The following is a 26,454-nucleotide window of genomic DNA, read 5'->3' as shown; positions in this document are numbered from 1 at the left end:
GTTTTGCTTCCAAAGAGGAAGTGATACATGTATTTTGCAAAGTCTCACCTGCGTTTCCAGTGCTGGAGCAAATAAACTGAACTGCTTGTCACCTTGCCAAGGTTTTACTGGGCTGGTACTTGGCTTTCCCTTTCAGAGTCAAGTTTTTTTTGTTTTTTTTAAGGGTTAAAGACTGTGTACTTTTCATGGATGCCTTAATACACAAACAATTTGTGCAATATATTAGGGGGGATACTTTTATCCTGTATGTCTCCAAAATGAGTTTTACTGCATTAAAATAGCTTTGCTTAAGTCGAGATATGACACAAGGAACGAACGTACATGTTTGTGCTTTAGCATAATGCATACTGTAGTGTATGGAGCAAATAAGACCTGGTATTAAAACAGAAACTCGCCTTTGTCATTGGTTATCTTAAACTACTGTAGATATAACAGATACAAATTTGCATTACTCACTTTTCATTTGCTGCCTTTGACTGCAGATTAGTCGTTATTTGATCGACCTTTCTGATCCTAGCGTATCTGTCCTATATATCTTGGTAGAGTGATCCTTGTCACAGGGTTTATAAACCAAGCCTCAGTGGAAAAAAGTCAATAATGGACAGCTTTATACATCGACTTAATTTCTGATTTAAGAACCAGATGGTGTTTAGGAACACAAATATTCTGATCACAGACCTGTGTCTTCTCAGAAAGTGTAAACCTGACCCATGACAAAACCCCTGTTGAAGCCCAATGGTGCTTGTCAAAATGGATGAGAAAAGGTAGAGATGCCGGTAATACAACTAATCAGTGTGGAGAAAGGAGTGCTGAACTGGGGTCTTATAATCACGGCATGACAACACAGCTGCAATAGCCTGAAAGGGCTCTTTAATAACTGGAACTGAATTGATGACTGACTGTATCAGCATTGCCTCCTGCGATACGCATACATCCCGTCAATACAACAGCACATCATACTAACTGGATTCATAATAACCTCTGTTCAAACACAGATAATTTACGAACAAATAAAATATCGCTTTCAAAGCATAGTTTTGGGATGCTCATATTAAACCAGTTCATTCATTTATTTATTTACATATTCATTTGTCACTTTTATTCAGTCAATAACTTGTGTGAGTCTCCCAATTTTTAGTGTTCTCCATCGAAAGTCAGAGGGGCCCAGGGGAAATTCACAAGCTCCAAAAAATATATTAAAACATGTAACTTTAACGACTAACTGCTGCGGCACCTTCAATTCTCCAATTAATCTCTGCCTCCAATCCCGAGTTTACCCTTTATTGTGCTGATTACATTTCCTACTTTTACAATGAACACTTTTGGAGTATAACTATGCATTCATGTCGCATCACTTTTAAAATTAAATACAGCTGGTATGATAAATACATATATATATTTGATTAGAGATGGAGGAGTCAAGAACATGTTTTCTACTCTCAAAGCCAGTGCATTATCCATCTTCTATTTCCTTTGTCATGTGCGGTATAGCTGCTCTAAATGCACATACATATAAAATAAAATAAATTAAATGTAAACAACCTTACGGGCTGTTATCCTTCTCTTAAATGTCAAAGCCTTTATTATGATCAAAAACACAGTATTTCACCAAGTGTTCCTAGAAATGACACTGATATTGGATTCTGCAGGTACACAATCCATCCAATAATCAGTTGGTCAGTGACCTACCACTGTGTTTGCAAAGCATAGATTGTAGAGAGAAGATTTCAGTAACAAGACTCTACGGAGGCATAGTTAGGCTGTACTTGGGCACAGCGGTACTTTGAGCTGAATGCTAACTAAATCAATAAGCCAACAAAGGCAGCGCCAATATCCTGACATTTAGGAGATAACATTTACCATCTTAGTTTAGCCGGTTAGCATGTCAACATTTGCGAAGTAGTTTTACAGAGAAAGCAACCAAATTGGAATTTTGACCTCATGATGGCGCTTGCTGAAAAGTTAGGAGATCAATAAAGCCTGTCAAGTTTGACTGAATCCAAGTGTCCAGTGTATGATGATGTGGTTGAATATTATTTCTGGCATAAAGTATTCAAGTAACGTTTTATAAAGTAAATGTTTTTCACATTAATAATAAGCTCTTATTGTTTTTAAGGGAAAAAAAATACAACTTCACTTGCCTGGTGTTGTTGCAGCCTACTGGGCATAGACCTCAGGTCAATTTGAAACTATTGGAGCCTTTAGCCAATCGACATTGACCACAATATCCGGCAAACTACCACAGCTGCAACTACATTCAGAAAAGAAACGCTTTAACGTCATCGCACTTAGCCACCCATACTGGTCGTCAATTGGCCCACCCTTCAGAGTGGCTGAGCAAACGTAAATGCGAACAGGGTTTCCAGACTATAATCAATGAAAAAAACTGAAAGGTGTGAGTCTGGTAGCCCTGGTGCTTGAAGACTTTCCCGGAGCAAGTGAATGAATGAATCAATGAGTCTTCAAGAGCGGTAAAGTCCAGACATTTGGAGTAAGCCTAAGTAATTACACTCCTCTTATCTGTAGCAAATTTCAAAACAGTCCATTCAATAATGTAGCTGTGGAAACATTTCACAGGAAACCTAAAACATAAACCTCACAACACTGAGTGAGGTGATCTGGGGATGTCACGCTTTTGCTTTCTCGAAAACTTGTAGGCTACCTGCTGGTCGTGTAGAGGAAAAGTCAAATTATCCATAAAGCACATCTGGCGACCATGAATGTCCGAAAAAAGCTTAATGGCAAGCTATTGACCCTAAAATGCATTAGCAACCTAGAAACGTTCAACACCCGGTGTAATTCACTTTTATCAGTTCAGCAGTAATCTCCCATCTCTCTTTTCTCAAATTGTTTGTTTTTAAGAATGTTTGGGTATGAAAATGTCAAAAATAAAAAACGTTCTTTTTATCTAAAACACGTGTAGTGACCCAGGATATGCTATCACGTTACACTGTTACAATGCCTAGATACACAAGTGAGTCTGTTTGACTTATTGTCACAGTAACATAATGGCTGTTGCGACTGGTTTACAAATTTTAGGGAAGCATTTTACTATGCAAGGGTACAGGATTTACCGGAGGCTACTGATAATGAGGATTTAGTTTTTGTCTTCTTTAATAAATCAGGTCATTTAAAAGCAAACTGGAGCATTACATTTACAAGGTCATTCACAGCAAACGATCGAACAGTCAAACTACATCCAATTACTGTAACAGTCCCAAGGGACTTTATGAGTGATGAGAGAATCTCATAGTTCAACTATCTCAACCCTGCAACTATAAACATACAAGTAGTTTTCCTGGCCAAATTTCCAACTTGGGAAACAAGAAGATCTCTCAAGATCACTCTCCTGGAAAACTTTGCCACTCAGCTGCTGTGGTCACAGCTGGAAAAAAGGAAAGAGGTGCCACAACTTGCTCTAAAAGTCTTTAGTTTATCTGGAAACAGAACTACTTCAGCTGAAAAAAGTCCTGGAGATGCCTCATCTGTCCATCCTCGCTCAACCACAAAACAGTGGATCAGCGCGCACTGTGAGCAACAACCACATTGCAATAATCACGTGACTGTGATCAGTGATTACTTTGCTAAGACGGTATAAATATCAAATAAATACAACCAATTAAATCCAACACACCGTTCCTTTAACTAGGGATGGGCATTTCAAGCAAAAGTACTGTTCAAAAATCACTCTGAATTATTCAACTATTCACCACCGCCCTGATGATCTGCTAGCTTTACCTGCAGATAACTTTTGACAGCTGTAGTATTCTTTGCATGTTTCTCCTGCTCGCACCAAGGCATCTAATCTCACAGCGTCGTACAGTTTTACCTGGCCAACTCCGAAACCTGATAATATGTTCTTCTTCTCCTTATGTTGTTTAATGGCACCTGGCAGACAGCTTTTAGGTGCATTACCTGCATTTAAGTGCCAACCAGGCTGTAATCCCTTACTCCCGTCAGAGGGTGGCGGTAAAAACAGAGGAAATAAGGAAGAGCGATAGTCGCATATACTAATAAAAAAAATTATATTTTGTATATTTTAATGACTATTTGGATATAAAAATCCTGACCTACCTGACCCTACCTTTAACCTTTCAAAAAGGTTACAAATATGATTTCAATCTGTTTTAACAATGCTATTTGTTTAAAAATTGACCCATGCATTTGAGGGTTAAATAGTTGCGAGAAATTTCAGTGCGGACCAAAGTGGCTGAGCGACCAGTGGCGTTGCTAAAGACGGTGAGGTTGAATGATTTCTGGGGTTTTGCGAAGTTAACCTCAATCAGCGTTCTGTGGCGTAACAGTAATTTAAAGCAATCACTTAAAATCACCGACTTTGAGTAATGTAAGGCATGCTGTTTTGCACCTTTCAATAAAAAGGCAATCAAATGCACACAATATAAAAAAAAAAGGCATTCAGACCAGATATTAATTCAACATGAGGCAAGAGACGTGAATAAGGTCTTATAAGAGTAAAACTGAATAGGGGATAAACTAAAATACATGAAAACATACACACGAGACAACAAATTATAATGCAGCTTCAGTGTACTGGCCTTGGTTAAAGAAGCTAGGAGGGGCAGCAGTCCTCCAGTTTTCTTCAGATATATGGTGAATTAAAAGTGAATGTTTCCCTCCGTGCTTAGTTTTGACCCAAGGAGACAGTAAGCAAACTAGTCTCAGACAACCCGAGAGGTGTGAATGGTTCATAATGTAGCAGCAGGCGAGAAATGTATTTTGGCCCAAAACCATTCGGTGCTTTTTAAACCAATACTGGTCATTTTAAATTCAGTTCTATGGCACACAGGAAACGAGCGCAGACGTGAAAAAACTGCAGTGGTCCACATTCCTGCTTTTGGTGTAGTAGCATCATTATGAATCAGCTATCTGATTTAATGGACTAAACTGTATTTAAATTTTATATCATTGAACATAGTCAGCATTCTAGAGTGGAATATTCCAGTGGAGATCAGCAGTATACTTCAAACCTTGTTGTTCACTAGCAGCTGTTTAATGATGTGTGACTGCAGTGTAAATGTTATGGTGTTTTACAGGGTGTGTTTTGTTTTTGACTCTTGAGTTTTGGTTGGCTCCACGTATACTCATCAGGTGCACACACTGTAAATCAAAATCAATGAAGATTATGACAAGAGTGGAAATGTATCAAAAGTATCTCTCTTGATTGTAATATATCATGTAGCTGAAATCAAAGCGCAATATCTCCCATGGATTTACATTACAATTATGAGAATAATTTTAAAAGTATGATTTTTTTTTTGTCAATGGGATCAAATCTTTTTATTGATTAAATCTGCTATCCTCATCTACTGTTTTTTTTTTGTTTGTTTGTTTTTTAATAGATTAGCTGTAAGGTGGTTGTGACCTTGTTCATGTACTTCCTGGCAACCAATTACTACTGGATCCTTGTGGAGGGTCTCTACCTCCACAGTCTCATCTTCATGACCTTCTTCTCGGACAGAAAGTATCTCTGGGGATTTACTCTGATTGGATGGGGTGAGTTCTGATTTATTCACATTGTACTTCCGTGCATGTGATTACAATATAATCAGCAGACTTAATACCGTGTAAATTATTCTTATGCAAGCTGTTTAATTTTTTATCATCTAATTGATATGCAAAGTAGTTCAACGCCTCGCGGTTATTTGCCTTTATGTCATATATAATACATGTAGTAAAGACTTTAAAGGAATCCTCATTTGAGTTCACATGCTCGGCAAATAGCTGATTAACTGATAACTGATAGCAGTGGGACTGCTTCAAATATGGTTGTTGCTCCAAAGAAGTTACAAATTCGAAAATGTGGATGTTTCAGTTACATTGTCAGGACAGGAGATCTATACAATCGCCACAGTTTCAAGGTGGACATCCAAGAAGACCAAGTGAACATTTGTGCCAAATTTTAAGAAACTCAATCAAGAAGTTCTTGAGATTTCGCATTCATGAGAACGGACAGCCAGATGGACAACCGAAAAAGATACTGGATCCAGCTACATATATCGTTGTTGTCGAGACATAAAAACTTTGGTTAAAACAGTGGGAGGCTGTCAAATCCCTCAATGATACTGCATCATAAACTAAAAGAGGATAACAGAGAATGACTCATTTCTGTAAGAACACTGTGTGACAGCGGGCTTTACAGTTCCTGCATTGTACACACTGTGCGTATACATTACATAAGCACAGCGCATACAATGTGGATGCTGTGCTTCCCTGGTTCTCCTCTGAAAATCACAGATTTAGGATAAATTTCACACACCGATAGCTATTTTATCAAATTAGTAAAACTAATTTGTACTATTTTGCAGGAGTACCAGCTGTGTTTGTGACCATTTGGGCAACTGTGAGAGCCACATTTGCAGACACTGAGTAAGTTATGTGCGTAAATAGTATACACGTTATTCTCTAAATCTCAACTTTAATACAGAAAAACAGAAGTCATGAGTTGTTTAAAGCAAATGGTCAATGATGAAGAACATCACCTCAGTAATTTTGTTTTACTGATCACGTGTGTCTGTTTATACGCCCCATATGAGGCCATATCAACATATTATGGCCCACATAAGGGCATATAAACAGCAGCATTTCACCTCGGTGTAACTAATAAAGGCCTAAATGGTAAAATGAAGGAATTGAATCTAAAAAAAAAAAATCCCAATTACTGTCCACAATTTACAAATCAATGCTAAAGTGTTGCTAAATTTGAGGACAGGGTCGAAAGCTGACAAAAGTTAATTCACACTCCACTTCTGGATGGGCGACCTTGCAGGGAGAAAACTGCCCTAAACCAACTTGTTGGGACCTCAGTCCCCTGTAACTATGGTTATCTGCTGTCTCCACCTTGGTCCTGCTCGAACACTGAAGACTCTGGAACAGAGAGCTTACAGCTAAGCTGGTATCCAGCAGCTGAAGCGTAAAACTAAACCCCATACTTCTCAGTCAGCAGGAGGGCAGCAGGATATTTGTCTCCCTTCTTGGTTTTGGGCAGAAAAACAACTCAAGCATGATAACAACCAACAGCTCAAACATGCATGTAATTGGTAGAACTGAGCAAAAATAATACAAGTCAAATCTCTCTACAAAGGATGCCAAACAGGTCAGAATTGACCTAAATCAAGCAGAATCAATGACTTGAGTTTACAAGAGAGATGGGCTTTTCATCAAAATATTATTCAATATTTGCTGGGAGCAAATCGACTATTATTCAAAGACTTGCATCAGAAACTCAACAAATGCCATCAAACTTTAAAACCATCAACTTTGACAAAGCTTATGGAAGCATATCTTTAGCCATCATCTTTTAGATGAGGGCCGCCCTTTGTTCTGCACATCTATAATTAAACTTACTCCATCTGGTGACAAAGCCAGCCATTGATTGTTGATCTGTCTATTGATCGTCTGCTTGGTGCGTTGCCCTCACATGACTATGCATAGCTGTGGTAGACTTATGATATTCCAGTTGATTTTCACGTATGTTTTTGAAGAAGCTTCACACAGACCTTTTTGATGGCTAAAGCAGTCTCTTAATGTTTCTTCTGTTTGTACCGGAGCATCAAAACAAGACAAGAGAATAGTCGCATAAACGATTTGCTTTATCTATTCTAATGCCTATTCAAACATTTTTAAATACTGTGCCAACCCTAGACTCCAAATCTATGAACTGTTCTTTCCACAAAAACTTAAATAATTCATGATAGCTGAGGCCAACTGAACTGATCTGATTCCAACAACAACAAAAAAGGGACAGACATCGTTATTTGCATGTCTTGGTGTAAACACAAAAAAAACTGTAATGTAAAAGCCATAGAACATGAAAGGGGCTTCATGGGTAACCTATGGATAATTAATCACTTAAAACGGAATTAAGGCCAAAAATATGACATAAATACTACTTTGTTTCTGAGTGCTTTCGTACAATACTTGACTCTACAAGTGTTACATAAATTTAGCAGGGAAGGGAAGGTGGAGCCAGTGCCTTATCTAAATCTCTATTTAAGTCCGATCACATTGAGAAATGATAGTAGAGATCATTAAAGACGCCAGAGTGCACCAGAGGAATTCTGGATAATCACATCTACCAGCTTGATCTGTGCATATTTAACTCTTGCTGATGCCGGTTTTGTGGTTGTTTATTTGCTGCAGGTGTTGGGACTTAAGTGCAGGCAATTTAAAATGGATTTATCAAGTGCCTATCCTGGCGGCCGTAGTGGTGAGTACATGCTTGCACTTCTCCCCTGCCGTGTAAGAAATTATAGTAGTTCACTGCACCTGTCGCCTCATAGCATGTGGATAAGACATCCTATTGTGTTTGCAATTACACTTAATAATATCATTATGTTTCTATTTTCTCTTCAGGTTAATTTCATGTTATTTCTAAACATCATCCGAGTCCTGGCAACTAAACTACGAGAAACTAATGCTGGAAGGTGTGACACAAGACAACAGTACAGGTACTGAGTACTAACATGCAAATTTAATGTGAAATTTGTTTACATCGTAACGTCCCTGTACAGTCATGACTGAATGAAAGGTTGCTTCTCTTTACACTGGGCAACGCTGGAACAAAACAACTGTGGGTCATACAGTTATCAGGATTCAGCATGCAAATATATATATATATATATATATATATATATATATATATATATATATATATATATATATACAAGAAATAATTTTTTTTTTGCATGGACAAATTTTATATAACCAGTGTTATCATTTGGGGTGAGCTTTTCAAGCACAAATATTATTTGATATTCACTGGGAACTAATTGACTATTATTCAAAGCCCCTCTTCGGTGCTGCATGTACATACAGACACAAAAAGAGAGTCACATCGTAAATTCACGCTCAAAAAATGCCCTCAAACTTGGAAAACCCTCACCATTGACAAAGCTGATTGAAGCGTTGTTTAGGCCATTGTTTGCTCTGCACATCTAACATCAAACGTACTCTATCTGGTGACCAAGCCAGCTATTGATTGTTAATCTGTCGATGGACCATCTGCTCAGTGCTTTACTGTCAAATGACTGTGCATTAGCTTTGGTAGACTCATTATATACAAGCAGTGCACCTCATTTTTGTATATTTTTTTTAGATGAAGTTCATTAGACAACTTTTTGACAGCTTTAGCAGTCTTTTCATGTTTCTCCTGTTTGTATCGTTCATGCTTATCTCGCAATGCCACACACGTTTTACCACAGCCTGGTCGTAATGTGTTTTTCTTTTGTTGTTTCGTGGCAGTTGGAAACAGCTTTTAGGTTCATTACTGCCACCTTCTGGCGGTAGCAACATATTATTACCAGCTGTCAGTACTGACAAGGGAAATAATACAATTGTGCATAAACTATTATATTTTTTATTTCTTTAAAGATTATTTGAAGATTTAAAAATCATGACCTATACCCAGTTATTATTCAGATCAGCAATTATCCAGTCAGTTATCATGTAGTAGTTTCTTTAGTCTATAAAGTGTTGGAAGATGGTCAACAAGACCAATCACAATTTCCAAAGTGGGCTTCAAATTGCATTGTTTAATCTGACAAACAGTTCAAAACTAAAGGATGTTACTTTTAGGGAGCTTTCAGATAAAATATTTAGCGTTTTTGCTTGATAAATAACTCAAAACGTCAGTGAAACAGCTCAACTGTCTTTTGATTAACAAATTATTAAAACTAAAGAAAAAAGGTTAATCAATAGAATAAATAGAATGAATAAATTCACAATCGTTTACCTTTAGAAAATTAGATCATTTACTGCTATAATGTGCAAAGGGTTTGGTTATTTGACTGTTAAGATTCTTTCAAGATGATAAAATGTTCCTGTTTTGTTACCGTTACAGAAAACTGTTGAAGTCTACGCTGGTGCTGATGCCACTGTTTGGTGTCCACTACATCATATTCAATGCCATGCCGTACACAGAGGTGTCTGGAGTTCCGTGGTTGATCCAGATGCACTACGAGATGTTGTTCAACTCCTTCCAGGTAAAGCTGCCGGGCTAGAAATCGCAGTGATGTAAATTTAGCTCTTGGGCTTCCACATAAATATTAATGTGTCCTTTCAAACTGAACAAACGATTCTACGTGTCCACAGGGTTAACTTCCGTCACCAAAAAAACAATAAGATCGTCTAATAGTTACGTGTTGTTCAGTTGCTGACTTGTGGTTAGATCCTGATCAATAGAATGATAATGGTAGCTGACGATTGAAACTATTGTTCATACTATCAAGTAATACAGCTTAAATGTCCTATTAAGTGCTAAAGCTTGCTGGTTCATTATTAATGCGAGTAAAATCATTATTTTCTGTTTTCCAGGGATTCTTAGTTGCCATTATATACTGCTTTTGTAATGGAGAGGTAAGAACTCAAAAACATGTTGCTTTGTACACATTTGTAACTCTTACAAAGTATTAAAGCTCTTATACTGCATGTCTAAACAAGCTCTTCTCTTCTAAAGGTGCAAGCTGAGATTAAAAAGTCCTGGAGCAGGAGAACTCTGGCCCTGGACTTCAAAAGAAAAGCAAGAAGCGGCAGCAACACATACAGCTATGGACCAATGGTATCACACACCAGTGTTACAAATGTCACTGCCAGAGGACCGCTGGCGCTCCACCTCACCACGAGGCTGGGACCGGTGCCTGTGAACGGACACAGGAACCTTCCCGGGTATGTGAAGAATGGCTCTGTCTCTGAGAACTCTATACCTTCATCGGGACAGGAACTCCACATCCCCGAAGAGGAGCATTCTGCTCACACACGGCCATGTGAGGACCAGAAACCCTCACCTGTGGTCGAAGAGGAGAGGGAGACAGTCATGTGACCTCCAGGGTGGGAAAAACAAATCATGAAACAGTCTCAGGATGGTCTAAAGGGGATTGCTGCACGCGTCAACACTCACAGTTTTTTCTCCTGTGAATTGAGCCAGAAGATTGCGGACAGATGAGGCTCAAGGCAAAAAGGGTGTATCACTTTTGTGAGCTTATTTGAGGGACTGTGCATCCCCATCGTCGTGGAAAATAACCCTCAACTCTTTCGCCAACCACCTGCCACAGTGAATGTGCAAAAGGCTGAGAGTAGACTGCCGTTTTTTTGTTTTTTTTTTCTTTTCCACTGCCATAACTTATGTTATCTTGTCTTCTGTTTGCTTTGGGAGCAACACTCTTGTGGTCATCTTTTGTGCATAAATCAAACTGGGGTTTGGTGGTTACAGGAGATGCCGAGAACAGCCTTAATCACCGATGCAAAGCCAGGTGGGTTTTGAGTGCATTTAGTGGCACAAATGGGGGCAATTTTATCAAATTAACTGTAGACTTGGTTTAACAGATTATCAATGCTACTATTCTGAGTCATCTTTTCATGTTTTCTGGCATCTCATTTGTTCAGCATTGATTTAAATCCACTTCAGTATAAAAGGGAAGTTACTCAGGTAATTGAAGTCCTCTGTTGTTGCACACCTATTTTTTTTTATACTTTAAAAGTGGTGTTTTAGCATAATCTGCATTTCTCTCTGGAGGATGCTTGTAAAATAAGGCTGGTATTTTTTTTTTATTTTTTTTTTGTCAAAATGTTGTACAGTTTCTGCTGTTTAGAACAACACGCTATTCGTCTCTCAAATTACAACAGATTTTGAATGGTTGAAATGAATGTATCATATTCGATTTCTCTTCAGAAAGAATCCTAACACACACACACACACACACACACACACACACACACACACACACACACACACACACACACACACACACACACACACACACACACACACAACCAAAGTGCAAATACCAAAGTAGGAATATTTCTTTAAAGGCTGCCTTTCTCTTTGGGATATAGTGCAAGTTGAACTTTAAGGAACTCAACTTCATGAAAAAAAAAAAAGGTATCAAATGTTCTCAAAGTTTTCAAAAAGATGAGATCCCCATTTAAAAACACAGGGTGCAGGAAGCAGTCATATATTCCAGTGGAATGCTAATTAAATGAGGAATCCAAGAAAATCTCAAATTTCTTTGGAATTTGGTTGTGGTGGATATGAAGGAAAACCCAGAAATGAAAAACATGCAGTAATTTTAAAAGGATTGTCCGGTGTTGTGCTGCTTTTTGATGTATATACAAGTCACAATGTTTACAAAGATCAGAAATACGTTATAATTGTGAGCTAAAAGTGTTCATGTCTATGTTATAAAGCTGTTTTAATGTATTGTTTTATGTTTGTTTATGGAATGTTGGCAATATTTTGATTTTGTATATAGTCTAAAACGGAACTGGTGAATATATGTACAGGTCAGAGGGCATTCATAGTAGCATTTAATGAATCATTCCACAAGATATCTTAAACTCTACAAGTTGTATTTTACCGCAACTTCACCTGTATGATTGGCAGAGGAGGTTACACTATCTATTATACCAAAGAGAAACGGCATGATGTGCTGCCAGAGAGAAGGTTACAGCGCAGGAATTTTCTTGTATTATCATCCACCACCTTGTTTACAGAGACTAAATTGTCTTGAAGTTGCAGTGAAATCAACCTCACCCAGATTTTTTTTTTAATCTCACTTTCAGGTAAGCAGCACTGAGAAGAACATTTCATAACACACAGTATCCAAGCAAAAATATATCGAGGCCATTAATGTTTTTTTGTTTTTTTTAAAAAGTGTTGTTGTGTTTACATCCTCAACTTTGATTTTTTTTTATTTTTTATTTTTATTTTTTTAAATATAAGTGATGTTAGTTTACCTGGCAAACATTTCAACTAAGACGTGACCAAATTTGTACATATTCAGTATTCATGAAAAGCTAGTTTAATAGCTCCTATAATGACAGTAAGGACCACAGACTTAAAAAAAAAAAAACAATAATAACAAACTACAATACCAGTGGCCCAAGACACATTAGTCTGTTGTATCTGGACGTCCCTCTTTATTTTCGAGCCACTCTCTGTCCTCGGCTTGACCTCAGATAATACGTCCATGGCGTGTTTTTATGTCCGGCATTCATGTCACGTGTGTGGAGGGACAGCATGGCTTTGACCCAGGTGCTAAAACCGTCATGAGGAAACGCTCTGAAAAACCGGTGGTCCTCTGGGCAAAATGTCTCTGCAGGCAATGTTGTCCGTCTCTCCGTCTTCGTCGGAGTTCGCGGTCGTTCACGCTGACGTACCAGAAACCTTCTCCGCTGTGGAGGTCTGCTCCACTCACCGAGCACGCGAGCTGGTCAGCTGGCTGCATTGGCCAAGTTCAGCGCTTTACCATGCGACCGCTGAACCCTGATCCCCGACAGCTCTCGCGAGACTTGCCGTGCAGATTTTTGACGTGGTAGAGCTAAAAGTAAATAACATTATTTTTCCAAGGATATTATCAAGGTTATCAAAACATATATATATATATATATATGGTTTTGATAACCTTGATTTCGTTTTTCTATATTTCTATCTTTCGCCTTACAAAGCCTTGTGGTTGTTTAGGAGTTGCTTGGCCGAGTCCTGTTGTTGCTATAGCAACTCCAAGCCATCAGCTGGCACAGCCACTGGCCTCCTGTCCCTCTTGCTGTGCTCTTTGGTCTCTTCACACTTACACTTACTTACTGAATTACGCTCCCAATTCACCGGTTCCCAGTTTAGCAGCACTCATTGCTAAACCCATTAAGTATTCTGTTTTAAAACTTAAAGCCTGGTCTCTTCCAGTTTGTGCAACCTGCAAATCTAGCCTGCAGCTATTTACTATATCTAAAAGAGTAATACGAAACCATATTTTGCTTCAGATTAGGCTACTTCACAAACAGTTTTCCCACTGAGCAAATGTTCAAGAATGGTCTGATATTTTTTTTTATTTTTTATTTTTTTTTTAACCATTTTTCTTGTCAACAATCCCATTAAAAGTTAAAACCAGTAAAGATTTAGCTTTTAAATAAATTCTGATTTAGCTTATTCCCTTGTGCAAAAGAGCTAAATTGTTGTCTATAAACTATTTAAAAAATACACGTGAGCCATGCATTCACGTTATCCTTGATAACTTCAATCTGGTTTTTGACAGTCAGCTCGAGCATTTCCATGGGGATTGGCCATGATTGTGACTATAAGTTGAGTGGTCTGACTAAAGCAGTAACTGAGGTTGAGTGAAACCCCCTGTCACTTTATGATACAGTAACTTACTACTCTTAAAGACCTCATTTTTCTCATTTAGTTGAGTCTTTCAGTCGGTATTGACTGCATTTTTCTTTACTCTGAATTTAGCTGAATCTGTAAACTATTGATGAATATGTTATTGCACTGTTGCAGTACCTCCTCATACCGAAAATGACAACATTGGTTGCTCGTTGAAGGGTGTTAAGACGACCCATATTTACGTTTATTGTGACCTCGAGTTGTCGTAGATTTTATGTCAGTGGTGATGGTCACCCTGGAGACCACTGTTGGTGCCACATGTAAAAACAACATTCACTTTTTTAAAACTTAAATCCTATATTTACTGTGCACCAGATATGTAATGCAACCTACACATCAAATATTATTTTAACCCAAACAAAGATCTTTTTATAAACCTCACCAAACAGTTTAGTAATGTTACCATGACGGCAAAGGACCAGTTCACTTGTCGCTGGTATTCTCCAACAGTCAAATGACCTATTCTGTCATTTAGATGTGAGGATGTGTTTTACTGTTGTATAATTCCAGACCGTTTTTCCATTAAAGATCTGGCAGTATCTGAGTATGAAAATCTTTCCATTGAAAAAGACCTGGAAAATTCTTTTGAGCACTTTAATACCCTCCAACACAGTATTTTGTTCTGATTGTATCATGTAATATGATTGTGTTTTGGAATTAAGTGTATAACAAGGCCAATAATAATAGAGCTAATGTTGTATTTCATTGTTTTAAATACCTCTCATGGAAGTATAAAGTGTGTTTCATTGTCATTTATTTATCTTGTGCTCAAATGTTCTCAGTGGAGTCAGCATTAGTTTTCATGCTTTCGATACAATGCGTGGGCAGTGTTGGCTCACCATCTCATGACTCCATTGTGACGTAGGCATGTTGTAGGTATCAATGTAAGCTTCGGATAATATAGGAAGTATGTTTTCTGGTCTCTAATGTTCATCAGTGAATTGTGAATAAGACAATAAATCTGTAATTCTTCTATACTCTTGATATTCTTGCATGAGTATGATTCTGAATGACACAAAGGCCACAAAAATGCATTTACACATAAGCATTTTGTTTATTTGAAATAAATCATATAAATTTCATTTTAGAAAAAAAGTACCCAAAATGTCCGCAGTGAGAAACATGCAATAATCTTTTGTGTATGAGCTGCAGTTTTCTGCTGAAGGATTCCTCCTGTTAAAAGGGAGTTTCTTCTCACTGCCGTCGCCTCAGTGCTTGCTCTCCGGGTTTCAGGCTCTGCGTGTAAAGTGTCTATATCAACTGTTATTGGCTCAGTGTCAATAAAATTAATTTGAAGTGAGTCTTTTTCAGTGATCACAGGAAAGCAGAGTTCACTTTTGAGCTTTCTTGGCGCCCCCTTTCGCCCCTCCTTTGCCTCCTTTTTCTCCCTTCTCTCCCGCTTTCTTCCCTTTTCCTTCACCAGCTTCTTTCTTGTTGGCTCCCTTTTCACCTTTTTCACTCTTTTCACCCTTTTCACCCTTCTTCTTTGTTGATGCCTCCTTTTCATCCCCCTTCCCCTCTTTGGCACTCTTGCCTTCTTTCTTGCCCTCCTTGGTCTTCTTCTCTCCTTTATCAGCGTCCACCTTCCCAGAGACCGTCGTTACCTCCTGGCTTTCTTCTGCTTTTGCAGCTGCGGGAAAAAACATGAAAAAAAAAAAAAAGGTTAAAGGCTTCACTACAGAATCAGGTAGCATCAGGGTCATGCCTCTGATGGTAATTGGAAGGGAAAATTTAACAGAACGCCAGGCTAAGTAGGCTGCATGTAATGAAGGCACATCTGTTTCTATCTGTTCTAATAAACATGGTCTATTTATTCTTTTAATGGGAATGTTTGAAGAGCTTTCTCTGTGAGAAATGGAGAACAAAACTTGAGTTGACAGTGGTTTTTGTGTTTGTTGACGAAACAACTAAGATTTTCTCATTATTATTCAGGAGGTGACATTTTGAGGATGTACACCAGAAGCAGTAAAGATGAATATGTCATTAAAGTCACTAAACTGAGGATGAGGGACAACACATTTAAGTAGTGAATACAACTAAATGTAAATTTACACATTTTCTATAAGCTTGAATATTTCTTGTCCGTCCGTTCATCCGTCCGTTCATCCGTCCGTCCATCCGTCCAGCCATCCATCCATCCATCTATCTTGTCATGAACAGGGTGACGGGGATCAATAACACTCTTGGATATAACAGTGGTTTCACTTGTCTCATCTAACTCCCAGAAAGAAATGGAAACATCAGACCGTTGCCTAAAATTCCTCCTGACAGGAGAACATTGAGCCCACAGCAGTTTTTTAACGGTTTAACATTTGACAGACGGCTTTGCAAAATGAAAGACCCATCAATAAAACTACACTAAACTAACAGGGACTAATAGACGACCAAATAGCTATAACAACGTCAGACAAGAGTTGACAAATTACTGCTGACCACATGAAACTTGAGTGTGATTTTACTTGGAAAACTGCTCAAATGATTCTTTTTCTTTTTCAGCAGACATTTTTCCTGATGCTCTACAAACACTGCTGAGACTCTAGATACACAAAGGCCAAAAAGCCAACAAAAGCCAAATGTCAAAAGTAGCCAGAGGGGGTCAAAGTAACCCTGAAATTGTTCTGGTACCATGTTTTGTTCTGTTGAGTGAATCCATCTGACTTAAAAGAATCCAAGCACCCATCCAAATGTTTGTGAATAGATTTCTTTGTGTTTCTGCTCGTATCCTCATGTATTTCTCCTACACTCTAAAGCTCCTTCGTCTGGCTTCTTTTTAATCTTCTTCCTTTAAATAACTCATCTGATTTGGACAAAACTTGGAGAGCTGATGCATCAATGCAACAGGTCAAAGTCTGGGTTGGCGATGGCTGAATGAGGATCTTAAAGCAGTCAGAATTTAAAACCCAAACATGTCTCAGCCTCAGACATCATTTCAGTTTTGATCAAACTTTCAGGGTCATTTTTGCCAGTGTCCAGTTGTTTACATGCTGTCTCCGGTAGTGGGGTTGTTAAAGGTTAATAAAAGGCTGTGACCTTCACACCATCAAATGTCAAACGTTCAGCCAGTACAAATGGATTGTGACATTAAAAAAAAAAAATTACAGTTTCATCTCACTTTGGCGATGTGAGCAAAGCCAGAAACGGCCTCCCTGACATCAAAAGCAATTGCTGCTTTTGCAGTTGGTATTTTGCTCATGATAAACAGAACTGGGCTTGTGACCAGACCAAATCCAAATCACAAAACCTCCACTGATCAGTCAGGATGTTGTCAACCCCAAACCACAAACCTTGTTGCATAGATGTTTGAGAAATGATTCATTACAACAAAAGATGAAAGTGTTCGGTGATGTAGTTTCAGTCACTTTAAATTATGCACTCTGCAGAGGCAGCAGGTCTGGTGAGGATAAGTGAAGGAGGCAATTTGCAAGAACTGTTTCACAAATCTGTCTTTTCCTGTATTTTGTTCTCTGTGTGAGAGCTTTTGATGGAAATTGAGACAAAAGGATAATAGATAGAGAAAAAAAACTTCATGTTCACCATCTCCCTTGACGACAGCTGATAACATATTGGTTGTGAAACTGGAAAAGCACCTGTGCTTTCTTCCTCCTTTAGTTTGTCTCAGGCGTTTAACAGTTTGGTAAATGGAGGCACAGAGAAACTCTTAATGGAGAATGTCAGACATACAAAAAAATTTGCATCTTAAAAAAAACTATAACTCCCTTCCTCCATTAATTGTCACAATGTCTGATTTTTTTTTTTTTTACTTTTATACAAAACGTTTTTTTAACTGCTGATTGCACTTCAGTTTTTGTACGTCCATAAACAGATGGGAAATTTGATTTTAATTATTTAGTCTATTGAAAAACATATTCATGAACATGGGCATTTCTTGATCCTCATTCGTAACATTTAATCAACTGGTGTATTCATATTTGTGTTGTTTTCACCAATTACATTGAGAGAACATTTCCGAAGTGCAAGGTTGCTTTGCATAATGAAGCCCTCATCTCAGAAAAAATCGTATGCGATTCCTCCGCTAGACATAATCACTGGAGAAATGCAGAAGCCAGTATGTTTGTTATACATTTATGTTGCCCTCTTCCTATGTTAAATACAGAAACAAACACAGTGTGGTTTGTTTGTAGTTAATGGTTGAGAGCAACCAATAAATATGTGTTCATGCTTACTATTTTCTAATGGCTGCAGTCAGTGTGCCTCCCCTTCAGCCGCTCTCCCAGCCACATGGTTAATTAGTTATATAGTCCACAGAAGAGTATTTACCCCAACGCATATTAGATCAACTTTCCGTGATGAGACTAGAGACTGAGGAGATATGGATGCAGATTCATAATTTTTTTTCACAAGAACTCATCGACAGCTCAACGCTTTTACTTACTTAATTAATCTCACAATAACCAATGAATTCGATTGTGCACAATTGTGCATAATATATCATCGGGAGAAAAAGGGCAAGACAGATGTCAGTCCATATTTGTCACTATTCTTAACATGAAGAAGCCGCAGGTCAGCAGCTATGATGGCTTCGATACACATAAGTCAACACAACAAAGAAGATACATACGCACAAGAGCATTTAAATCGATGAGACCTGTGCTGACATCAATAATCATTAATTTACACTAGCAGACAGCATGAATGATTTGCTTTATTCAAAGCAAACAGACAGGAAGGGAACCAAACACAGTGCACAAACATTACACATGCTGCATGCATTACAGTTTGTAATAGCAATTTTCTGTCTCAGAAATTCATTTGCTTTTAAAATTTCATGCAAATATGCATGAAGCTAAAATATGAAACATTTCGAACGTAAGAAACAGGATAAACCTCACAAAATACAAAAGTATAAACTACAAAAGTGAAGCTGCCCAGAAGAATTACTCTTTCCAAATAGTGCATAATATGTTATTTGCAGCCACAGTGAAAGCTTAATTTTATGCACACATTTATTGCTGCAGAACTACTATAAATTTTGGAAAACAGCAGATGCATTTAGAGAAGACCAGATGGATTAAATGCGGGGCAGAATGATGCATGTGTGACAAAGGCATGAAAGAGACTTTTAGAGAGGTTGCCAGTGTGCGCACTCAGTTTTTTTTTTTTTGCAGAAATTGAGCCAAGAGGAGTTTCTGAAGGAAGATAGTAGCAGAAGAAAAGGACAAAAGAAAATCATCCCGTCTCTGGCAAAGTGAGGGAGCTGGGGTGCTCCTCACTGACCCTAACTACTGAGAGATGGTTGTTGCTAGCACTTTGAGGTTGGACCTGCCCAGAGACGGTCTGTACTGCAGAAGCATCTGGGGTGGCTGGAAGGAAAGAAGAGAGGAAGAGAAGAAGAGGAGGAAGGAAGAGAGGAGAAGAGAAGAGGAAATTTAGTACAAGAGAGCACAGAATTTAACGAAGTGCAGCCAAGTTTTGTGAGATGAAAAGAAGAGACCTTACAAATTTAAAAAATTAAAGCTGGAAAACATGTTATGTAAAAAGGCAGCTGTCCTCTCAGCCTTAATCACAAAGATTAACAGTGAAGAGCTTTCCAAAAACCCAATTGAATTGAAAAAAAAAAGAAGTATCTATACAGTAGAAATAATAATAATAATTTCTGGGAATAAATACACTTCCCTGCCTGTAGATAGAGACCCAAATCCATACTGTAAATCTTCACCCGGATAGAGCGGAACTCATAGAAGTCAATTCCGCTGCTTCTTTTGTGTAAATCAATTACAAACTGGTTTAAAGGGGCACTCTGTTCTCTGAGCACCTCATTGATGTTGCAGGAATAATGTATGGAAAGTTCAGTTTTTCAATATTTATCTCCTATTTTCAAATCTTTCAAATGGTAGTGGCCATTTGAACTTTGAGTATCCAAAGAAAATAAGGAACTCAAGCAGAAGCAATTCCAGTAAATCTCCAGTCAACATTAGAGTGAGAAATCCTGTTTGCTATTAATATTAGGGATGGAACATGATATTCAAATATTTGTAATAATATATCAAATCTATTCATTTTTGCGACAATTAGTCTTCCTTATTTACCCTGTTTTTAGCAGCGTCTGGTTGTAATACGCGACTCCTGTCAGAAGGTGGCAATAATGTGCCTGAAAGCTGTCTGACAGCCTCAATTAAACAAAATAAGAAGAACACATTGCTACCGGGTAGAACTATGTGTTGCTATAGGAGATTAGATGAGACGGTGTGAAGAGCAGAAACTTGCAAAGACGACTACAGTCGTCGAAAAGTTAAGAGTGAAACTCATTCAAAACACAAATGAAGATGAAGTGCAGTCAAACTGTGCAGCTGGAGCAAGCATTCAGAAGTCTTTCCCAACTAAGCAAATAGTCAAATTTTGACTGAATAGTTCCGAGCGATTTACGAATAGGTAATTTTTTAAATGACTTGAAATTATTTATTTATTATTTATTATTACCAATGTAATGTAATCCTATTAATATTTGAGAGTTGATGGAGGGTTACTTACATCCTGGGATCTCAGTCAGCTCGTTCAGAGGTGGCACTGTCTCCAATGTGTTGGCGTATTTTTTGGCGGCCTGTCTTTGTGCGTGGCGTGCTTCGATTTCCTTTTTGGTTCTCGGGATTCGGCATTTGAATATACAACACAGAGTAATAACTAAAAAAAGAGAAAGGAACAACAACAGGAGGAAGAACACGTTAGCAAGCTGATGTTAGCATTTAACTCAAAACACTCATTTATAAACAAAGACGTAGGCCAAAGATTCTCTTATCAATTTTGTAGCAAATCAGAAAGAGCCTCAGGTCCACCGGATGTGCATACTGTACAGGTGATGGTTCTAATCTAGAAACAACATCTGCATTTTGACCCAACATTTTGGATTTTTTTTTTTTCTAAGCCAAAATTAAAGCCATAGGATTGGGAAACAAAGAGAGAAATTCTGTCCTCCTGCTGCAGCTGCTGCTAAAACACAGATGATTCACCCAAGACAGGGAACACAGAAATGATCCCCGTCTTATATAATATCAGGGTTGTTACTACTAATCACAGTTTGCTGGATAATCACACTGTGGATACAATTGAAGAGCTCTTGGCCTGCGGTTTCTTTCCCAGATTGCCTTCTATAGCAAGAATAGCTTGTGAGGGTGAAAGAGCAGTGACAGTCATGCTGTATACTCACCAACGGCCAAAACAAATACTGAAAAGATGCCAATGACCTGCCATAACCGCAGCCCCCAGAAAACAACAGTCTCTGAATTGACAGGGTCGGGCTTCTTCGGGGGATCTGTGGGTAAAAGCTGTGGGAGACAAAAAGAGAGAAAACTTTGATTTTCTTTTAAGTATCTGCTCACCAAAAACACTTAACTAACAGGTTTTTATAACAGACAAACCTGAAGGAGAGAACAAGGTCTTCATGGATCTAAGACTTTCACATCACCTAAGAATTATGCTCAGTTCTTTGTATGATATATCACTCTTTGGGCAATGTAAGCCAGTAAGGCTTGAAGTGCTGTCATGTTTCCAGTATAGGTGAGTAAGCATGGTGTTCTCTGGTTCTCTGTCAGACTGACCCTTCAATCCTCCCCAGCTCTTCCATATATGGTCACTCATGGTTCTAAAAAAAACAAAAACAAATGCCAGACCAGAGGCTTCAAAATAGCGGTTCACAAACCAACGGGTGACATCACAGTGGGGGGCAGACTGGTCTTTTTCAGATGACTTCCAAGGCGACATATGCATATTTAAAGCACCCCTATAGGACCAACACCCACAAACCTAAATGACAGAATATGTCATTAGCCAAAACAACATATATGACTGCCAGTGACAGGTGTGCTAGACCTTTGTTGTCATGGTAACAATACTAAATACATGGTTAGTGTTGTGAAACTGTCACTATTCGATTAGGTTAAGGAAAAGGTCATGGTTTGGGTTCAAATAAGTTTAAAAAAATGTTTTGTACATGACCTAAGTTAAATACGTCATGTAAGTGATTAATACATCCATGAGTTATAAAATAAGTCAACACTGGCTTTGTTTTTTTACAGGCGACACCAACAGCGGTTCTGTGTTTCATCCATAGCTGTTTTTAATGTTCTCTTTTGCTTTCTTCACAGTCACTACGACTATTAAGGTCACAATAAATGTAAATATGAGCTTCATTAAGTTGCATGCACAGATGGCCCATACGGAGGTGTTTAAGGGGAGGACTGTCTGGTTAGCACATGGGTGTCACATGGCCAAAAAAGTCCTTTCTATCTATTGTCAGTGCAGTCTACTCACAGTAGTGCATCTAATGTCCTTGTACAACCTTATCTTTCATTTTGAACAATGTAAAGGTCAATCCCTTGACATCATTTGAACTGACATACAGTTTTTGACATATGGAGGTACTGCAAGTCAAAAATACAGAGCTGACTTCAGGGAAATTATCTTCGGGGCATGCGGGGAACTGTACAAAAATAAGAGGCAGAGGTGAAAAGCGCTTTAGAATTCCTTAAGCAGCTGCCAGGAAAACAAACATCCATGTAACCTGTGGGTGTTTGTGTCTGTGTCTCCACTTGAATGTCTCCTTACTCCATGTTGCGACCATGCAACCGGAGCAGGCTGGTTTCCGGACTTTTCCTGCACTTTCTGTAAAATGTCTGATGTTTTAAAATCTGTTCTGTACAAACTTTTGTCGATAGTGTCCAAAATAAAACATCTTTCACATTTCAAAATACCTTTCTCGAGAACCGGGAGTTGGGGGGAACAATAAGGAAGAAAACTGTGAATTTATGTGAGTGTTTCTATTTTAGATTAATGTCCTAGATCAATACTGCTGAAGCCAGCACAGCATTGGTTCCCTGATAAAATCATCGAGAGGATTTCTCCCTGTCTACTGCATATCGATTTGATAATACAATGCTGTTTGGAAACTCTATACTTTAGTCCTTAAACCAAACAAGCAATGGATCAGAAAAAGGACATTTATTACATTTGCTGCCTTTACTGAAAACAACAGTTTGTAGTGAAATGGAAAATATTATTTAAAAATAAGAAGAGAAGTTGATATAATAAACTTTAGGACTGAGTCTCCTCATAGTAAAGGAGAATACAAATATGTTTGCTTTGGTAGAAATGGTAAAAAAAATTAACCTAAAATACTCAGTTAATTATTAAAAAATAGTTTTTAGTCATTTAGAACAAAAACACCAATGTGAAGGATGGAAAACATTTTTAAGACAGTAAATTTAAGCATTTCTTTAGTTTCATGTGGAGAGATCCAAATATCAACAACATTGCTGTGATCTTAGAAATGATCTTCCCTCTTCCTGAATATGTCTTTTCTCCTTTGAGGAAGTACTGAAGCAGAATAACCTGTTGTTTTTGGTTATCAAGGACACCGATAAACCGATATGTAAAACCGATATACATTTGTAGTAAAAATTTAAAAAATCCTTATGTCAAAATTTGGAATAACAAATTCTAACACAAAACTTAATTCACGTGACTTTAAATGAATAAATGCTGCCACCACGTAATCTTATTATGAAGGTATATTGCAATTTGGGCTATTTCTTGTCCCCTCTGCTGTGTCTGTGTCTGTGTGAGCGACACACCGGCCTTCGTGATACACAGAGAGCGAAAAGAGGAGCAGCAGCACAGAAATCAGCGCGACTTTAAGTGACAGAAAATGCATGAGCGACTCTCGGACTGCGCTGAAATGAAAGCGGGAGCAAAAGGACTGAGTAAATAACACGATAACTTATTTAGTTCTGGCGGGGCAGCAGGTCCCGTTGGCCGGGCTGCTCTTCCCGGACAGTGGTGGGGGGGAAAACATGGGATTAACGATTCGCTACGGTTGTGAGACGAACTTTAATGAAACACGCGTGTCGTTAAACTCTTCTAAAAAAAAAAAAAAAAAAAGAACAAGTAAATATGACATGACTGTGGTGTTTTTAACTTCCTCTGTGTCTACTGTCTTCCCTTTGAAACACAGTCCTCTGAATTGCTGAGAACTTCTCTGGCCTGTCTTCTGTAGCAGAGGAGTTCTCAGCGTTGATTGCTTATTATTCATGAGGTGTAACCAATCAGATAAAGCTGTGGGCGGGACCATTGCTCAACACCACAGAGCGGTGACTACAGACTGAGACAGACGCTGCACCAGAGCCAAAGCACTGCATTTTTGAATCACTCTTTTGAATAAATAAAAAATTAAAAAAATACCGAAAATCAGAAAATGGTAAATATCGGCTTTGATATTTAGCGCTGCTCTTCAATAAAAACAAGTACTTCTTCAAGAATGATTATGTAACACTAAGTCCTTTCCTCTGGAGGGACATTTCATGTGGCAGGATTAGTGTATATAAACCTCAAGTTTTCTTTTGGTGGAACTGAGCACACAAACTTATGACTCAAACATATTGAACTCAAATTACCTAATATTAATCATTGCATGCCCAATATTCTTCTCTCATATTTTTGTTTGTCGGGGGTTTGGTTAGTTTGTCTTTTACATACGTAAAGAGTGGCGTGTTTGAAGATTCTTTCTTTAATACGATTTTTGCTTGTGTTAGACATTTTCACCGGATTAATCGAGGGAGATTAGTTTAATTAATGAAGGATTAACAACTAAAAAAATAATTAAAAAAATTGCACTTGCATAAATGTTGTTCCACATTAAATAGCAAAGTAAAATACAATTAACAAGTCTGATGTCATGTAAACAGGATACAAATGAGTGCCATGTGTATTGCATTTTGAATCAGTTTCCTGATATTCAATGCCAAGTTTTCAAATTTGTATATTTTTGTTGTTGTTTTGTTTACTGAAGATCACATGAGCATGAGTCTATAATAGATCTGCCTGACACTACAAACAGTGTAAACATTATATTCATTCATCAAACATCATCTGATACAAACACAAACTTCAACTTTTCACTTTTCAAAAGCTCTGAAAGCACAAATAGCCAGAGGGAGGATGTTTCTAAGTCTCTTGTGCTTTCTCTGATCTTCTTCAAGAAGCATGCTGGCTGCATATCAGTAGATGTGGATTCCCCAAGGCAAAATAAGGTTATATAGAATACTAAAATAAACCCAATCTATTTGTTATCTGTTGCCTGTATAAAGGAACTTAATTCAAGGCACTATTCATGACCTATTTTCCCCCTTTTTAAAAGATTATATTGGCCTCAATCAGTATTCAAAATGTATGGTTTGTTTCTATAGTTCTATAATTTGCCTGTATAATTTACAGGCACTCCTTTTCATTTTAATGTTTTATTTCATGTCCATCATGTTTATAGTGTCCTATGTAAACTGCCAATTTTCAGAGGATTTTTCATTAGAAAACATGATGAATTTCTGCTGCACTTTTCTATCAAGAGTACGATAGAAGTCATATTCTCTTCAAGGTGACTCTCTCTTTTCTGTTCCCTCCAAAAGCACCAAAACAGCTAATCACATTAGGTCTAGTCATATTCACCCTCCTAATAGCACCCATTTAAACATGTGTCGCTTGGCTGTTCATGTAAGCTTGTGGTAATGCATCAGGTTTCAACAGAGGTTCACTCACAACAAGTAAGGCAAGCAACAACTGTGGCGACCAAACAAAGGACATAGATCACATACATGTAGGCTACATTTTAAACAGCGAAACACCTGCTCCCCGTCATAGAGAAAACCTTTAGAATATTCCCGAGGGGAACCTGTGGAGAGCACGGTGATGGATCAAGCTCTTACCTCAGGATCCGGGATCTGGGAGAACACGGAGGAAAGGCACTGAGACAGCAGCACTGTTCCCCAGCCCGGCAATAGGAGCTGAGGTGGGCATACAGGCTGATCCCCAACCATTCTCTCCCCCTGTTTCTCCCTGCAGCCACCCTGCCCCCTCTCTCTGCCTCTGCCTGCTCCTCTCTGTCTGCCTGCCTGCCTGCACTGGCGCCGTTTACAGGACAGGACCACAATGGCCCTGGGTGATTAATAGTGACTATGGAGTTGAAGGCTCTCTCTCATCCACATCTGTCTGCTTCTCTGCTTCCTCTTATCTGTTGCCTTTCTACCACAACACTGCAGGAACTCAAAGACACCGGCGGTCACCACTGCAGCCAGCTGAAAACTGCTCCACTACAGTGGACGGAGCCAAGCCTGCAGTTCGGGTACATTAATTAATTAACAGACCTGGTGTGGTTTACAGCCAGCTCATCCTTCTGGGGACAGGCAGTTAACTGGGAATAGGGGGATGGGCAGTGCGGGCCACGATGAGGGTGGCCTGCACAGGACAGTAAAAGCAAATGGTTTGTGAGTCATCAT

General features: G+C 38.4%; 2 protein-coding genes across 2 annotated transcripts in view; one reads left to right on the top strand and one right to left on the bottom strand.

Moving 5' to 3' along the window:
* Positions 1 to 10,975, top strand: part of pth1r (parathyroid hormone 1 receptor) — a 44,947-nt gene extending 33,972 nt beyond the window's left edge. The window contains exons 7-13 of the mRNA XM_069692214.1: positions 5,361 to 5,514; positions 6,327 to 6,387; positions 8,161 to 8,227; positions 8,374 to 8,468; positions 9,860 to 10,001; positions 10,333 to 10,374; positions 10,475 to 10,975. Of these exons, the coding sequence (XP_069548315.1) occupies positions 5,361 to 5,514; positions 6,327 to 6,387; positions 8,161 to 8,227; positions 8,374 to 8,468; positions 9,860 to 10,001; positions 10,333 to 10,374; positions 10,475 to 10,837 (924 nt within the window). The 3' untranslated portion in view covers positions 10,838 to 10,975. The remainder of the gene's footprint in view (positions 1 to 5,360; positions 5,515 to 6,326; positions 6,388 to 8,160; positions 8,228 to 8,373; positions 8,469 to 9,859; positions 10,002 to 10,332; positions 10,375 to 10,474) is intronic.
* Positions 10,976 to 15,282: 4,307 nt separating this feature from the next.
* On the bottom strand, positions 15,283 to 26,231 carry tmie (transmembrane inner ear). The gene is made up of 4 exons (XM_069691948.1): positions 25,885 to 26,231; positions 21,339 to 21,456; positions 20,666 to 20,815; positions 15,283 to 15,806 (listed from the first exon to the last, which is right to left on the bottom strand). The coding sequence occupies exons 1-4, from the start codon at positions 25,993 to 25,995 to the stop codon at positions 15,508 to 15,510; spliced, it is 678 nt and encodes a 225-aa protein (XP_069548049.1). The 5' UTR covers positions 25,996 to 26,231; the 3' UTR covers positions 15,283 to 15,507.
* Between the last annotated feature and the right edge of the window lie 223 nt (positions 26,232 to 26,454).

Source organism: Brachyistius frenatus, unplaced genomic scaffold (genome assembly GCF_029030835.1).
Source record: "Brachyistius frenatus isolate BFR_SWC_R1_liver_20210118 unplaced genomic scaffold, ASM2903083v1 Contig_12, whole genome shotgun sequence".
NCBI classification, from domain to species: domain Eukaryota; kingdom Metazoa; phylum Chordata; class Actinopteri; family Embiotocidae; genus Brachyistius; species Brachyistius frenatus.
The sequence above is the reverse complement of the archived record's forward strand: the minus strand, read 5'-3'. Positions and strand labels throughout refer to the sequence as shown.